This window comes from Tilletiopsis washingtonensis, assembly GCF_003144115.1.
Source record: "Tilletiopsis washingtonensis strain MCA 4186 unplaced genomic scaffold FA09scaffold_3, whole genome shotgun sequence".
Taxonomy (NCBI): domain Eukaryota; kingdom Fungi; phylum Basidiomycota; class Exobasidiomycetes; order Entylomatales; genus Tilletiopsis; species Tilletiopsis washingtonensis.
This window is the reverse complement of record NW_020312000.1, coordinates 864,285-878,124: the sequence shown is the minus strand read 5'-3', so window position 1 is coordinate 878,124 and position 13,840 is coordinate 864,285. Positions and strand designations below refer to the sequence as shown.

Genomic DNA, 13,840 nt, shown 5'->3' with positions numbered 1-13,840 from the left:
AGCTCTCAGGCACGGCGCACGAGGCTTGGCTGGCAGGCGGCGAGACGTCGCGCGTGCGCCGGCAGCCGGCTGACACGACGAGCCGGAGCGGGCGGAGGGCAAGGCAGGCAGCTGAGCAGTGTGCGCGCGTCGGTGGCCGCCCGCCCGCGCGCCAGGCCGGACGCCTGCGGTGGCGCCGCGCCGCGCCGCGCCTCTTCCCCGCACCCCGCACTGAGCTGCACCCTCGTCACCCCAACCACCATCCATCGCACAGCACGCAGCCATGGCCGACCAGTCGCACATCATCGTCACCGAGGGCATCCTGCCCGCCGGCACGTGGGCCTTTGTCGCCGACCGCTTCTCGCCGTTTGCAAAGGAGACGCTCGCCAAGCTCGTGCGCTTCGTGCAGGTGCGTGGCGGCGTGTGCGGCAGCCGCGGCAGCGCCATGCTCATCCTGCTCCCCAGGACGAGTGCATGCCCGCCGAGGAGCTCTACCACGCCCAGGTCGAAAAGGGCGCCAAGCGCTGGCAGGTCATTCCGCCCGTCATCGAGGACCTGAAGCGGCGCGCCAAGCAGCTCGGCCTCTGGAATCTCTTCCTCAGCAAGCGCCACTACCCCGAGTGGGGCACCGACCTCACCAACCTCGAGTACGGCGTCATGGCCGAGGTCATGGGCCGCGCCGGCCACTTTGCCAGCGAGGCGTGCAACTGCGCCGCGCCCGACACGGGCAACATGGGTGCGTGTGCGCTGGCACGCGTGCGGCTGTGCGGCGCGCTGACCCGTCTCGCGCAGAGGTGCTGGCCAAGTACGGCAACAAGGAGCAGCAGGAGCAGTGGCTCAAGCCGCTGCTCGCCGGCGAGATCCGCTCGTGAGTCGAGGCTCGTCTGCTGTGCGGCGCCAGCGCGCAATCACTCACCCCGTCGTGCTGCTTGCGCCAGCTCGTTCGCCATGACGGAGCGCTTCGTCGCCTCGTCCGACGCCACCAACATCCGCACGTCGCTGCGGCAAGAGGGCGACGAGATTGTCATCAACGGGCACAAGTGGTGGATCTCGGGCGCGGGCGACCCGCGCTGCGCCGTGCACCTGCTCATGGGCAAGCACGACCCCGACAACCCGAACCGCCACGCGCAGCAGAGCATGGTCATCGTCCCCGCCAACGCGCCCGGCGTCAAGGTCGTGCGCGCGATGCAGGTGTTTGGCGACGACGATGCGCCCGAGGGCCACATGGAGGTCATCTATGAGAATGTGCGCGTGCCGCTCAAGAATCTGCTCGTGGGCTGGGGCAAGGGCTTCGAGATCATCCAGGGCCGTCTGGGACCTGGTCGCATCCACCACTGCATGTGCGTTCGCCTCTCTTCTTGCCCCCTCTCATCACGCCACGCTCACCTTTGCTTGCTTGCAGGCGCTCCATCGGCACGGCCGAGCGCGCCCTCGAGCTCATGCTGCGCCGCGTCACCGACCCGCGCAAGACGACGTTTGGCAAGATGCTCTCCGAGCACGGCACCATCGTCGCCGACATTGCGCGCTGCCGCATGGAGATTGACGCCGGGCGCCTGCTGGTGCTCAGCGCCGCAAACATGATTGACCAGGTGGGCGCAAAGGGCGCGCTGCGCGACATTGCATACGCCAAGGTGAGTTGCGCGTGAGGCATCTCGCACCCTTTGCGGCGCCGAGGCTGACTCTCCTGCACACAGGTCATGGTGCCCAACATGGCGCTCGCCGTGCTCGACCGCGCCATGCAGGCGCACGGCGCAGAGGGCATCTGCCAGGACACGATGCTGGCGGCCGCGTGGGCAGGCCTGCGCACGCTGCGCTACGCCGACGGGCCCGACGAGGTGCACATGCAGCAGCAGGGCAAGATTGAGCTGCGCCGCGCGCCGGCGCTCTGGGAGCGCCAGAAGCAGCTCGAGGCCAAGCGCGACCAGCTGTTCAAGCAGTACGGCACGCCGCGCGCTCACATCTAGGTGGCGCGGCGTCCCCGTCTTGGAGTGATCCCCTGCATGTTCCTTCACACCACGCCCACCCCCACACACACCAGCATCTTCGACGTGTCCCTGTCCTCGTTCCTGTCTCTTCTCGTCATGAAACGTCCTTGATTCTCTCTCGCACCTCTCGTCGTGCCTCCTGAGTCGGTCTGCGGGCTCAGCGACGCAAGCTGCGCACGCCAGCGCCCGCGTCGCCCAGTGCGCCATGCGCCTCGAGCGCGCGCAGCTCGCGTCTGTACGCGTCTGCCTGCGCGTCTGCCGCGCGCGCAGAGCCGTCGCTGTCGGCCGCCAAGGCCTCGTTGCCGCTCGCCGTGCGGCTGGCACTTGCGGCGGCCGAGGCGCGCGCTTGACCGCGCCGCCGCTGGTGGGGGGAGTGAGCGAGAGAGCCCAGGGGGGTGGCATGGAGCGAGGCCAGCCTTTCGAGGAGGGAGCCAGCGCAGCATGCGGAGAGCCCGCAGCGGCCACTCTGGGCACAACAACACCACAACTCACGAAACGCTCCTGCAGGGCCCGACTGTGCGCCAGGCGCTCCGCGGCTGCCGTCTCGCGCCGCTGCGCTGCGCCGGCGGCGCCGACGGCGTGCTGTGCGTGCGTGGGGTGCGCCGCTGCGTCTGCTGGCGGCGTAGCGAGAGCGGCGGCGCTGTGGCTGTCTGACGACGAGGCACTCGCTGCGGCGCCATGCATCGCCCCGCCGTGCTCGTCTTGCTGCTCGGAGCGCCGCCGCCGGGGCACGCTGCCCTCTGGCGCGCCGCCGGCCGGCGACGCACTGCGCCGTGCCGCCGGGCGTGCTGCCTGCGCGGCACTGCTGCTGCCCGCCGCAGCCGCCGCCGCCATCGTCGAGCCGCAAGGCGGACTTGGCGCCGTGTCTGCGGCGCTTGCCGCCGGCTGTGCGCCACGCTGCTGCTGCTGCTGCGCGGCGAAGCGCGCCAGGAAGGAGCCATCGTGGTCGAACGCTTGTGACAGCGGGGGGGGGGGGGGGGCAGCGAGGCGTCAGCGCATGCCTGTGCTGCACATGCGCCCTGCACGGGCGCCGCGAGGCTGGGTAGAAGCACCGTTTGTGCGGGCGCCGGGCGGCATGGCTGCGCTGCGCTGCAGGCGGAGGATGTGGAGGAGAAGCAAGCTCGAGGCCGCTGCGACGCGACTCCCGCGCCAAAAGCAAAGCCACGTCGGCGCGCTCGGGCCTCGCAGAGCAAGCAAGCCACACGCGACATGCGGCGGCGCGCGCGGCTTCCTCTCCCGCCCTCACCTTCTCGCTCCGCCGCCGCCGCCGCCGCCATGGCCATTCTGCGCACCATGCTCTCGCCTCTGGCGCCGAGCTTCTGGTACCGCAAGCGGCCCGCGACCGACTACGACGTCGTCCTCGCGCGCCTCAGCGCCGACATCGACGCCGCACAGACGCACCTGGCGCGCGTGCGCCAGCGCGCCCGCCGCGCCAGTGTCGCGTGGACGCTCTGGGCCGCCGTGCTCTGGCTGGCGTATGCGGGCGCCTGCTGGGCCATGCACCCCGTGGCGAGTGATGCGCGCACGATGGCCGCGCTCGTCTATGCGCCCATCACGCTCGTGCCCGTCTTGTGAGTGTGCGGCGACGTGCCGGGCAGAGGCGAGGAGTGGCGATGCTGGTGGGCACCAACGCACGGCGCGCCCAGTTGGCAGAGCGGAGAGGAGGAGCGAAGCACTGCCGACCGCACAGGCGGCTGCCGCGCAGCCTTCGCGGGCGCTCAACGCTCTGCTCCTGCGCGCTTGTCTGCCGCACATCAGAGAGGCAGCTTGCCCCTCCCGCGGTGCAGGCCGTGAGTTGTCGTCAGGCATGACGTGCTTCTCGTTCGGCCTCCGTTCTGAGCGCCGCCTCCGCCCTTCCGTGTGCCTCAAGTCGTGGCGCGCCCGTCTAGCGCTGACCGCTCGCTTCTTCTCTCCACAGCCTCTACTTTCTCCGCCGCATCGTCAGCTGGTGGTACCGGCGCATCGCCACAGCCGAGGGTCAGTCATTCTGTTCTTTGCATCTGCTTCTTCGTCCGGGCTCACCTCTGTTCTTCTCCCACAGAGCTGCATCTGCGCACGCTGCAGCGCGAGCGCCAAGCCAAGATCGACGAGATCAAACGTGCGACAAAGTACGACTCGCTGCGTCTGCTGCTGGAGAAGTACGACGACTCGCCGGAAGCGCGAAAGGGACGCATGGCCGCCGCTGGCGCGCAGACGCCCCAGACAAAGGCGCAGTTGCTGCAGCAGCAGAAGGCCGCCGCTGCGGCCAAGTCGCCAAACAGCAAGCAGGGCGCCGAGTTCCAGGGCAAAGGCGCACAAGCTGCAGCTCAGCAAGCTCAGCGCGGCGCACTCGCAGCAGGAGCGCCTGGCGCCAGTCCAGTGGCAGCGCAGCTGGCGGCGCAGGCGATGCCGCGCACCTGGCTGGACCGCGTGGCAGATGCAGTGCTGGGCGCGGATGGCGAGGCCAACAAGGTGACGCCGGACGAGCAGAAGTATGCGTTGATCTGCAGAGAGTGCCGGTCGCACAACGGCCTGTGCCACAAGAGCGAGTGGGACGAAGTCCGTGAGTTGCGCCCGTCGGCTCTTTGTACACTCGGCTTTGCCTCCTGCGCACTCACTGACGCGCCACGACTCGCAGAGTACATCTGTCCCAAGTGCGGCGCCTTCAACTCTCGTCGTCCCTCGAGCGCGCCCATCTCCTCGCCGTGGGCCTCCACGACTCAGCGCCGCCAAGGCTCGGCGGCCTCGACGCCCGCGTCGCCGCTGGCTTCGTCGCGCATCGGCGCGCATGCGCCGCAGGGCGAGGAGATGCGGGAGCTGCGTGGCGCGCAGACGGCAGAGGAGAAGCAGGGGCAAGAGGCGCAGCGAGAGACGGACACGGAGGAGGACAACGCACCGCCCACGATGCCGTTGCGCGCTGGAGCGTCGCCCGCCGGCTCGCAGGAGGGCAGTCCGAAGCGCAAGGGCCTGCGTGCTCGTCGATCTGCAGCTGCTGACAGTGCAGAGGCGATGGAGATGGACTAAGGCAGGGTCGCGGCATCAGTGGCAAAGGGCCCAGAGACGAAGTCACACAAATCACACGCACACATGCACACAGCACACATCACCTCTTCTGCACGCCTCAGAGTCACGCCCGAGCATGAGTGCGACGCACACGACGCATTGATTAGGCGGGTTGGTGGCAGGTGGTATCGAGCGAAGGTATGATGCGTCACGGCGTCTAAGGTCTGGCGGGCGGGCTTCTCGCGCCGCCCAGATGGGCGCTCAGCGCACCCCAGGCGCCCGTATGCAGTCCGCCGACGACGCCCATGAAGCTGCCTCTGCCCACGCCTCCGGGGCGCGTCGGCGGCCGAGTCTCCTCTTTCGCTCGCTGCGCGAGGAACGCGTCGCGCGTGAGCGTGAGGGTGCCGCAGAGCTCGCCGGCGGAGGAGGCGAGTGCGCCGGCGAGCGAGACGCCGCTCCAGGCAAAGGCGACGGGAGAGAGGGGAATGCACGTGGGCAGCGTGTGGTCGTTGAGCACACGCAGATGCGGCAGCAGAGAGCAGAGGGGCGCCCAGCGATCGCCGGTGAGCTTGGAGGAGAGCGAGGAGGCGGCAGGCAGGACCATCGCTCTGCTGCCGCCATCGCCGCCCGCGGCCGACGCGGCCTCGCTGCTGTCGCCCTGCTGCTGCGGCTGCACGTCGAGCAACGCTCTGCGTCTTGCTTCCCGCTCCTCGCGCGACGCCAGCGCGCCGACGCGCGTCTGGCTCAGCGCCGGCTGCTGTTGCATGCCTGCTGCGCGCTCAGAGGCGCCAGCAGCTACGCGCTCGAGCGCGGCCTCGAGCTCGAGCCTCAGTCGATGGGCCAGGTCCGGAAGGGAGCAGAGACCGCCTACGACGAGAATGTTGGATGCGAGAGGCCGTCTCAGGTCGATGGGCAGCTGACGATGGGCTGTCAGCTTTCGCGGTGCCAGGCAAAATACACTGCAGCCATGACTTACGTGGAGCAACAACTCCAGCACCGCCTCCACTAGGCTTGCCTCATCCTCATCGCCCTTCTCAAACAGCACCTCTGCCGCACGCTCGCGCACCCAGCCCGGCAGCACGAGCGTGCCCAGGCTCGGGCTCGCCGCAGCCACGAGTGCGCCCAGCGTGGCAGGCGCACTGCGCTCGGCGTGCGGCTCGAGCTTGGGCGGCGCGCGCAGCGGGTAGAGCATGGCTTTGGCGCGTGAGGATGCGGCGAAGGAGGCGTGCTGCTGAGCGAGCAGCGCGTCGACATCGAAAATGTCAGGTGCTTGCGGTGGAGCAGTCGATCCTGGAGGAGGAACGAGCAGCCATCGATCGAGAATGTCGTCCAGAACAGCCGGCGAGAGCATCTCCTCCTTGACCGGCCCCGTGCGAGACCTGCGCGAGGCACTCGCAGGCGTGGCAGCGACATGCTTGCCGAAACGCAGCAGCAGCAGCTTCAATCGGCCCACAACTGAACGTCGCGAGCGCGTAGAGCTCATGAGACGATACGGCAGATGCAGGCTCCCGAGCTCTGCCACGGCGGCAAAGCGCGTCTCGCTGGCGCCGATGTCGACGACGAGCGCGGCGCGCCGGCCGGCAGCAAGCGTGCATGCCGAGGCGTGTGGGATGAAGGAGAGGATGCGGACGTTGAGGTTGAGCAGCAGCACGGAGGCGAGCGTGTCGCGCGCGGCGTGCGACGTGAGGGCGTTGGTGACGAGCAGCACGGCACGGCCTTTTGGGTCGATGAGCAGGCGTCTGTGGATGCTGTGAGCACGCGCCAAGAGCGTGCGTGGCCCTCTTGCACTCACTCGAGCAGCAGGAAGCGCAAGAGCCTCGTGGCCTCCTCCTCGAGGCGCAGCTCGTGCGCCCTGCGCTGCGCCGGCGTGCGACACGCACTCCACACGTCGGGCGCAAAGAGCGCCGCTGCGGCCGCGGGCGTCGGCAGCGAGAAGCGCGGCGCCGCCTCGCCGCTGAAGCCGGTGCGGCAGAGGCGCACGCCGAGATCCAGCACGATGCTGTCGCCCGCCAGGGCGCCGCTGCTGCTGCTGCTGCCGGCCGCGGCGCCGCCCGCTGCGAGCGAGGCGGGTGCGGCGCGGCGCAGCGTGCTGCCGCTGGCGCCGCTGCTGCTGCTCGCCGTCGGCGCGGCGCTGCTGCGCACGCCGGCGCGCGTGCGGCTGCCGCTGAGCCCGAGCGAGAGACTGGCCATGCTAGAGGATGAGGTGTGTGTGAGAGAGAGGCACGGCTGCGAGGTGCGCGCAAGCACAGGTAGCCCAGGCGGCGTCGGGACTCGGCGAGAACGCAGCGAGGCGTCCGAGAGACGTCCGTGCGGGCGCATCGCGCCGGGAGTCGCGCGCCGCCGCCGCCAGAGCGAGACCAACACTTGGCCGCGACGCGGCGCGCCTCGAGCCTGCTTCCCACCTCCACTCCTCCTCTCGCTTGCGTCCCACCTCCACTCCTCCTCTCGCTCGGCGTCCCAGCCATGGAGCCCGGCCCCTCGCAGCGCGCCGCTCCAGGCCGCCTCGGCGCACACCCGCGCTTCTCCCTCTCCACCGACGACGCCTCCACCTCCGACTCGGCCCTCGGCGCCGCCTACACGCCCACCGGCGCCGGCGCCCGCCGCAACGGCGCCGCCGCGCCCGGCCCGCTGCTCACCGCCGCCGTGGGTGCCAGTGCGCCGCGGCGCAACCTCTTCTCGCACATGCGCGCCGCCGAGGCCCCGGCGCCGCGCCGCGCCCCGCCAGCCGCGGCGCGCCAGAGCCTCGAGTCGGCCGCCGACTCGTCGGGCTGGGGCTCGCCGCGCGGCGCCTTCCTGCCTGCGCCGCTGCGCTTCGGGCCTTCCGCAGCGGCGGCAAGCGCGAGCGCCGAGAGTCCGCTGGCGCGCGGTCGCCCAGCGGCGCCGCTGCTGCCGCCGCAGCCGCCGAGCGCGCTCAATGCCGACGGCAGCTTCAACGTCGTGGGCGACGACGACGCCGACGGCAGCGGGCTCATGGGCTTCAGCGCCGCGCTGCTGCCGCCGAGGGAACAGCGGCTGCGGCATGACGCGCGAGCCCCCGGACCGCCGCCGGCGCCACGCAAGGGCAAGACGCGCGAGACGCGCCGCGAGGAGCTGCTGCCGGCGGCGGCGCAGCGGCAACCTGTGCCGCCAGCGGCCGCGGCGGAGGAGAGCATGGCGTCCATCATCATCCATTCCGAGGGCGATGAGGAGGCCGACGGCGCAGTGCAGGAGCCGGCGCTCGACGACGAAGGAGGGCGGCAGAGACGCCTGCTGGCGCGCATGCGCCTCTGGCGGGAAGATGCGGCCAATCACTTCCTCTTCGACACGGCCATCTTCTGGGGCGACAAGGTGTTGTGTCTGGAGAGTGAGTGGCGCATGTGGTGCGCCCGCCGCGAAGGGTGCAGTGGCTGATGCCGCGCTCGTGTAGCCGGCCAGACAGCGTGGAACGACGCCTACCATCTGGCCAAGTCCTACTTTCTCTCGCATCGCTATGCGCAGGCCGAGCATCTCCTCACGACGCCTCTGCGCTTCGGCTCTTCCTCACGGCGCAGCGCCGCGCATGCAGATGTCGCCGCGTCGGCCGAGGTGGACCCGCTGGCAGCTGCGCTGGCCGCGACGCGCAGCAACAGCCAGCTGCCGAGCGCCATGCTGGCGCGTGCCGCCGCGCCGGGCGTACAGGCTGGCGTGCCGGCTGCCGAGTGGCGCGGTGCACACGAGGCGGCGCAGCTGGCCGAGGCGAGTGCGCCGATGCAGCGCGGCCTGTCGGCCAATGGCAAGCGCAAGGAGCGGGGCTTTACTGTCAGCGGCACTGGCACCGGCAGCGAGTCGTCGGGCGCCAACGATGAGGAAGAAGAGCAGCGTAGCTCGCAACGCTTCAAATGGGCGGAAGAGCAGCGAGAGACGCTGGCGGATTTGCGCACGGAGATGCCGCCGCCCGATGGACCGAGTCTGGTCACGCAGAGCAGCGTGTGTAGATGGCTTGCGGCACAGTGCATGGTGCGGCAAGGCAAGCTGTACGAGGCGCTGGACACGCTCAGTGGCGGCAAGGACGATGCGCAGGAGGTCGAAGGTGAGTCGACGTGCTGCCTCTCTTGCACAGCTCTGCCGCTCACGCCGCACTGCAGAGCGGCACGGCATCAAGGCACCCGCAGCAGACGGCGGCATCAAGCTCTCGTCGTCCAAGTGGTTCCTGCGCGGGCAGATCCATCTGCGTCTCGACGACAGCGAGGCCGCGACACAAGCCTTCATGCGCGCCCTGGCACTCGACGTCAAGAACTACGACGCCTTCTGCGCGCTCGTTGAAGGGCGCCTACTCGGCGCGGCAGAGCAGTGGAACTTTGTGCGGGCGCTCGAATACGTGGCGCAAGCCGGCGAGGCAGAGGAGGCCAAGGAAGGGCATGAGCTCATTCGCCTGCTCTACACTTCTCGTCTCGACAAGGAGGGCGCGATGCATGCGGCCGCCGCCTCTGCGGCGCGCCGCACACTGCTGGAGCAGTACGACCTCTCGCAGAACGCCGACGTGCTGCTCGGCCTGGCCGAGGAGCTCTTTGCGCGCCTGCGCTTCGAGGATGCACACGTCGTCACGAGCCGCATCCTCTCGCTGCGCATCGACCACGAAGCGACACTGCCGCTGCACATTGCCGTGCTCTTCCATCTCCCCGCGCAACGGCCCGCCCTCTTCCTCCTCGCACACCATCTCTCCGACACGGAGCCGAGTCTGCCTGCGTCGTGGTACGCCGTGGGCATGTGGTATGCCGTGGCGCAGCGCTGGGCCGAGGCGCGGCGCTTCTTCAGCAAGGCCGTGCATCTCGATCCGCGCTTCTGTGCCGCATGGATCGCCTTTGCCCACTCCTTTGCCCTTGAGGGCGAGACAGAGCAGGCGGTGACGAGCTACAGCACGGCGGCGCGCCACTTTCCGCAGAGCCACATGCCCAAGCTCTTCATTGGCATGGAGTACATCGCCCAGGGCAACCTGCTGCTCGCCAAGCTCTTCCTCGAGGGCAGCCATGCGCTCTTCGAGCATGATCCGCTCTGCTTCAACGAGCGGGGCGTCGTGGCGTTCTACGAGAAGGAGTGCGTCTGCTTGCGCCCATCACCGCCGCGCCAGGCTCGCGCAGCTGCTGACGTCGCCCTTGCAGCTACGAGTCGGCGATCACTCACTTTCGCACGGCACTGGAGCTGGCGCACGAGACGCAAGAGCCAGCGACGGCGTGGGTGGCCACGCAGCTCAATCTGGGCCTGGCGTATCGACGAGCCGGGTGCGTCCAGCCTACACTGCCCATCACTTGATCCACCAAGCTGACCCTCTTGCGCCAACAGACGCCTAGAACAGGCGACCTTTGCGCTGCGCCGCGTTCTCGAGCTCACGCCTCTCGATGCGCGTGCACACGCTGCGCTCGGCGCCGTGGCACACGCACAAGGACAGATCGACGCCGCAGTGGGCTGGTACCATGCCTCGCTGGCGCTGCACGCCGGCGACGAGGCGACGACGGCGCTGCTCGAGCTCGCGCTGCAGGAGAACGCCACTGCGGCGCCGCTCTCGCACGGCTTGCTCGAGCTGACGGAAGAGGAGGCCGAGGAAGAGGAGGAGGCGGAGCTGGAGAACGTGCAGGTCAAGGAGCAGAGCCTGGATGTCAGTCTGGGCAGTGCGCTGCGCAGCTACGAGGGCATGGAGGAGAGCGTCGACATGGAGCTCACGGACGAGGGCTAGCGCGAGGTGCAGGAGCACGCGGCGCAGCGCAGCGAATGTACTTGTATGACATGTCATTGCCTCATCGGTGTGGCTGCTTGACCTGCTTCAGCAGCGCCTCGAGTCTTGCCTCCAAGGCGTCCAGCATCCCCTCGCGCGCCGCCCGTTGCTCGGCCGTCTCGTCGCGGATCTCACTCGCCTCTCGCCCCTCGTCCTCCGCCGCATGTCGCAGCGCCTCGATGTCCGGCGGCGCCAGCTGCTGCAGCTGCATCCTCGCCAGCTCGCCGATGAGCGCCCTCAGCTCCCGCAGCACCTCGCTCTGCTGCTCCTTCTCCTCGACGCGCACGCCGCCGGGACGCACGCGCGACGCGGCCGGCGTGACGAGCACGGCGAGCTGAGCGGCCGCGCGGCCGCGCAGCTGGCCTAGCCGCCGCCCGAGCGGCGCACCGACGAGCGCGAAGCCCGAGTCAAAGGCACCCTGCAGCGCCGCCGTCTTGCCGGCGGTGATGCCGTCGCGGTAGCCTGCCTGCAGAGAGGGGCAGATGCGGGGTGAGAGGGAGAGCAGTGCCAGAACCTGTGCGGGGGTACGGCGGTGCCCGGGCGACGCAAAGAGCACGACGGCGCCGCCAGCTCGAGCCTCGCGCTTGATCGCCTCGGCATCCTGCCGCCTGTGCTGCAGACTCGCTGTGCAGGGCTCTCCTGTGCGCTCGCACGCTGCTGCCTTGCTCTCCCTCCACCACACGCGGAGGCCACACACAGCAAGCACAACTCACATCCTCAAACTTGGCCTCGACGCGCCGCCACTCGCGCTCGCCCATCGTCGGCACCTTTGCTCCCCTGTGCGTCTCCCTCACGTGCCGCGACGGCCCCGCCGGTGGAGTCCTTCTGCCCGCCTCGTCGTCTGCGGCGTGCGCCTCGTCGTCGGACGAGAGCAGCCAGTCGTCGCCGTCGGCGTCGTCGCTGCCGGCCGCACTGCCTGCGCGCGGCGTGCTGCCGCTGGCGGTGGCGCCGTAGGGATCTGCGAGCGACATGGGCTCTGAGTTGTCTGCGAGCAGAGACGTGCTGGACGAGGCGAGCAGGGAGGGAACCGCAAGGCAAGGAGAAGGCGAGTCGAGTGCAACAGGTGGAGCAGCGCCAGGCGCCCGAAGCCGTACGGCCGTGTGTTCCCACGCCCTCTCTCGCACGAGAGATTCCACCGCGCGACGCAGCCAGTGAGCGCCGCGCCATCTCGCCTCACCAAGCACACCCGCACGTGATGCGCTGGGGCGGTGGAGGGGCTGAAGCCGGGTGCCGGTGCTTGGTGCGGTGCGGCGGCGTCAGCGCAGCGCCGCCGCGCCACGCCGACGCGCCCCGAGTCAGCCGCGGCCTGCCTTGTCTCCGCTACACCCCCTCCCACCTCTCCGCACGCCCAGCCATGTCGATCAAGCTCGCCACGCGCTCCCTGTGTCCCTTCCTCTACCCGCTGCCCACCCACAGCCTGCGCACGCTGAGCAGCTGTCGCGGCGCGGCGTCCGGCAGCGCACGCGCGTCCAGCAGCAGCAGCAGCAGCGGCGGCGGCGGCAGTGGCGCAAGCACGCGCCGGCGCTTCACCGCCTCGGCCTCGGCGCTGCGCCCGCCCGCGGCGTCGCCCGACGTTGTTTCGCGTGCGTCTGCAGACGCAGCTCAACAGTGGCCGCCGTCGCTGTCCAGCGCTCGCTCGGCACTCCCCGGCGCAGCAGACGTCATCGAGACGGCCGCGCCCGCGCCGGAGGAGACGGCCGCGGCGGCGGCAATGGGCGGCGCCGGCGCGCCTTCTTCCGCCGCACCTGCAGCAGCACGCGCACCTGAAGCTGCGGCGTCCTCCTCCTCCTCCTCCTCCTCGCCAGCAGCGGCTGCGGCAGCGGCAGAGGCGTGCGCCACGCTCTCGCCCTCCTCGCCGTCGGCGCCGCGCTCACAACGCAGCGCCGCCTCTGTCTTGGCCGAGCAGCCAGCGGCTTCTCCTGCTGCTGCCGCTGCTGCTGCGCCCGCACCGCCAGTGGGCCCCGAGGACGCCGGTACGGCAGAGATGAAGCCTGCGCCGGCCAAGAAGGCGCGCGCCTCGGCCTTCAAGCCGCGCAAGAGCGCCTTGACGCTGGTGAGTTCTCCTTGGCTGCTCGAGAGCTATGTGTGGAGGAGAGAAGAGGGAGGGCGAAAGAGGGCAATTCTACGGCTCTCTCTTGCGTTGGGCACGCTCGGGCCTGCACGCGTCAGGCACCAATGCGCACTCTGAACTACCGCTAGTGTCCACTCGACTGACGCTCTGTGCGTTCACAGACGCCCACGGCCGTTGAGCGCCTCACGGCGCTCCTCGCGTCGCCTTCGGGCCCCAAGCTGATCCGCATCGGCGTGCGCAACAAGGGCTGCGCCGGCATGTCGTACCACCTCGAATACGTGCGCCCGGAAGAGGCGGGCCGCTTCGACGAGCGCGTCAAGCAGGACGGCGTTGAGGTGCTGATCGACAGCAAGGCGCTGTTTAGGTGTGTTGGCGAATCGGACGTGCTGAGAGAGCACAGGAGCGGCCAGACTGACTTGATCTTCTCGCGCGCGCACAGCATCATCGGCTCGGAGATGGACTGGCAAGAAGACCGTCTGTGAGTGCCTCTCTCTTTGCTTGCCATCTGCTCCTCACGCTGCCCCAATGCTGACGTTCCCATACGCCCCCTGCAGCTCGGCCAAGTTCGTCTTCAACAACCCCAACGTCACCGAGGCGTGCGGCTGCGGCGAGAGCTGGACGACGGTGTGATTGTGCGCAGTTCGTGGCGCTGCGCCTGCAAGATGCAAGGTGGGGCGCTCCCTTCTCGCTTGCGCTCTTGCCTGCTGCGACGCTGTCGCTGCTGTCTCCCGTGTTTCTCTCTCCACCTCCACTGCCGCAACGCGCTGTTGAACCTGGTCGTTGCACCCACACCCACGGCGTGATGAGTCCTGAGGCTGCTGCATGGGGCGCGCGACTGCCAAATGCACGCTCGGCTTGCTTCTGCCGCGCACAGCCGCGTAGCCATGCCGGCATGCCGCTGCGCGCGCTGTCTCGCTTGGAGGTGCACGCAGCGTGATGAGGGTACGGAGCTGCTGTGCTGCGAGCGCAGCGTGGCGCACATCGCAGGCAGCGAGCAGAGGCAGCAAGCAAGCTTGCAAGCTCGCCGTAAAGCCTATCGTGCCGCGCTCCGGCCGGCGCGCGCGCGGCGGAAATCTCAGGCCGCTTTCACCGCCG

At 69.8% G+C, this 13,840-nt stretch overlaps 5 protein-coding genes across 5 annotated transcripts; 4 read left to right on the top strand and 1 right to left on the bottom strand.

Moving 5' to 3' along the window:
- The first annotated feature begins 208 nt into the window (after window positions 1–208).
- On the top strand, window positions 209–2,087 carry FA09DRAFT_328016 (acyl-CoA dehydrogenase). The gene is made up of 6 exons (XM_025741617.1): window positions 209–388; window positions 445–715; window positions 772–847; window positions 918–1,319; window positions 1,382–1,610; window positions 1,674–2,087. Exons 1-6 carry the CDS (start codon window positions 263–265, stop codon window positions 1,941–1,943), a joined length of 1,374 nt encoding a protein of 457 aa, XP_025600879.1. The 5' UTR covers window positions 209–262; the 3' UTR covers window positions 1,944–2,087.
- Window positions 2,088–3,209: 1,122 nt separating this feature from the next.
- On the top strand, window positions 3,210–5,091 carry FA09DRAFT_358654 (hypothetical protein). The gene is made up of 4 exons (XM_025744991.1): window positions 3,210–3,535; window positions 3,883–3,941; window positions 4,006–4,506; window positions 4,582–5,091. Exons 1-4 carry the CDS (start codon window positions 3,240–3,242, stop codon window positions 4,965–4,967), a joined length of 1,242 nt encoding a protein of 413 aa, XP_025600878.1. The 5' UTR covers window positions 3,210–3,239; the 3' UTR covers window positions 4,968–5,091.
- A 1-nt stretch (window position 5,092) lies between these two features.
- FA09DRAFT_358653 (hypothetical protein) lies at window positions 5,093–7,136 on the bottom strand (the record flags this gene model as incomplete). Its single annotated transcript, XM_025744990.1, has 3 exons — window positions 5,093–5,862; window positions 5,923–6,685; window positions 6,739–7,136. The coding sequence occupies 3 exons, from the start codon at window positions 7,134–7,136 to the stop codon at window positions 5,164–5,166; spliced, it is 1,860 nt and encodes a 619-aa protein (XP_025600877.1). The 3' UTR covers window positions 5,093–5,163.
- Window positions 7,137–8,192: 1,056 nt separating this feature from the next.
- Window positions 8,193–10,690, top strand: FA09DRAFT_304824 (TPR-like protein). The gene is made up of 5 exons (XM_025740482.1): window positions 8,193–8,289; window positions 8,353–8,994; window positions 9,050–9,998; window positions 10,064–10,183; window positions 10,245–10,690. Exons 1-5 carry the CDS (start codon window positions 8,205–8,207, stop codon window positions 10,633–10,635), a joined length of 2,187 nt encoding a protein of 728 aa, XP_025600876.1. The 5' UTR covers window positions 8,193–8,204; the 3' UTR covers window positions 10,636–10,690.
- Window positions 10,691–12,010: 1,320 nt separating this feature from the next.
- FA09DRAFT_328010 (hypothetical protein) lies at window positions 12,011–13,385 on the top strand. The gene is made up of 4 exons (XM_025741616.1): window positions 12,011–12,727; window positions 12,907–13,109; window positions 13,185–13,223; window positions 13,300–13,385. Exons 1-4 carry the CDS (start codon window positions 12,029–12,031, stop codon window positions 13,373–13,375), a joined length of 1,017 nt encoding a protein of 338 aa, XP_025600875.1. The 5' UTR covers window positions 12,011–12,028; the 3' UTR covers window positions 13,376–13,385.
- The last annotated feature ends 455 nt before the right edge of the window (window positions 13,386–13,840 follow it).

Excerpts from the sequence above, each read along its gene's own strand:
- FA09DRAFT_328010 (XM_025741616.1), top strand. The coding sequence starts at position 12,029 with ATGTCGATCAAGCTCGCCACGCGCTCCCTGTGTCCCTTCCTCTACCCG. Across the intron at positions 12,728-12,906 it reads GCAAGAGCGCCTTGACGCTG|ACGCCCACGGCCGTTGAGCG; the intron begins GTGAGTTCTCCT and ends GTGCGTTCACAG. Across the intron at positions 13,110-13,184 it reads GACAGCAAGGCGCTGTTTAG|CATCATCGGCTCGGAGATGG; the intron begins GTGTGTTGGCGA and ends GCGCGCGCACAG.
- FA09DRAFT_304824 (XM_025740482.1), top strand. The coding sequence starts at position 8,205 with ATGCGCCTCTGGCGGGAAGATGCGGCCAATCACTTCCTCTTCGACACG. Across the intron at positions 8,290-8,352 it reads CAAGGTGTTGTGTCTGGAGA|CCGGCCAGACAGCGTGGAAC; the intron begins GTGAGTGGCGCA and ends GCGCTCGTGTAG. Across the intron at positions 9,999-10,063 it reads GTGGCGTTCTACGAGAAGGA|CTACGAGTCGGCGATCACTC; the intron begins GTGCGTCTGCTT and ends TCGCCCTTGCAG.
- FA09DRAFT_328016 (XM_025741617.1), top strand. The coding sequence starts at position 263 with ATGGCCGACCAGTCGCACATCATCGTCACCGAGGGCATCCTGCCCGCC. Across the intron at positions 848-917 it reads CTCGCCGGCGAGATCCGCTC|CTCGTTCGCCATGACGGAGC; the intron begins GTGAGTCGAGGC and ends TGCTTGCGCCAG. Across the intron at positions 1,611-1,673 it reads GCGACATTGCATACGCCAAG|GTCATGGTGCCCAACATGGC; the intron begins GTGAGTTGCGCG and ends TCCTGCACACAG.
- FA09DRAFT_358654 (XM_025744991.1), top strand. The coding sequence starts at position 3,240 with ATGGCCATTCTGCGCACCATGCTCTCGCCTCTGGCGCCGAGCTTCTGG. Across the intron at positions 3,536-3,882 it reads ATCACGCTCGTGCCCGTCTT|CCTCTACTTTCTCCGCCGCA; the intron begins GTGAGTGTGCGG and ends TTCTCTCCACAG. Across the intron at positions 3,942-4,005 it reads GCGCATCGCCACAGCCGAGG|AGCTGCATCTGCGCACGCTG; the intron begins GTCAGTCATTCT and ends CTTCTCCCACAG.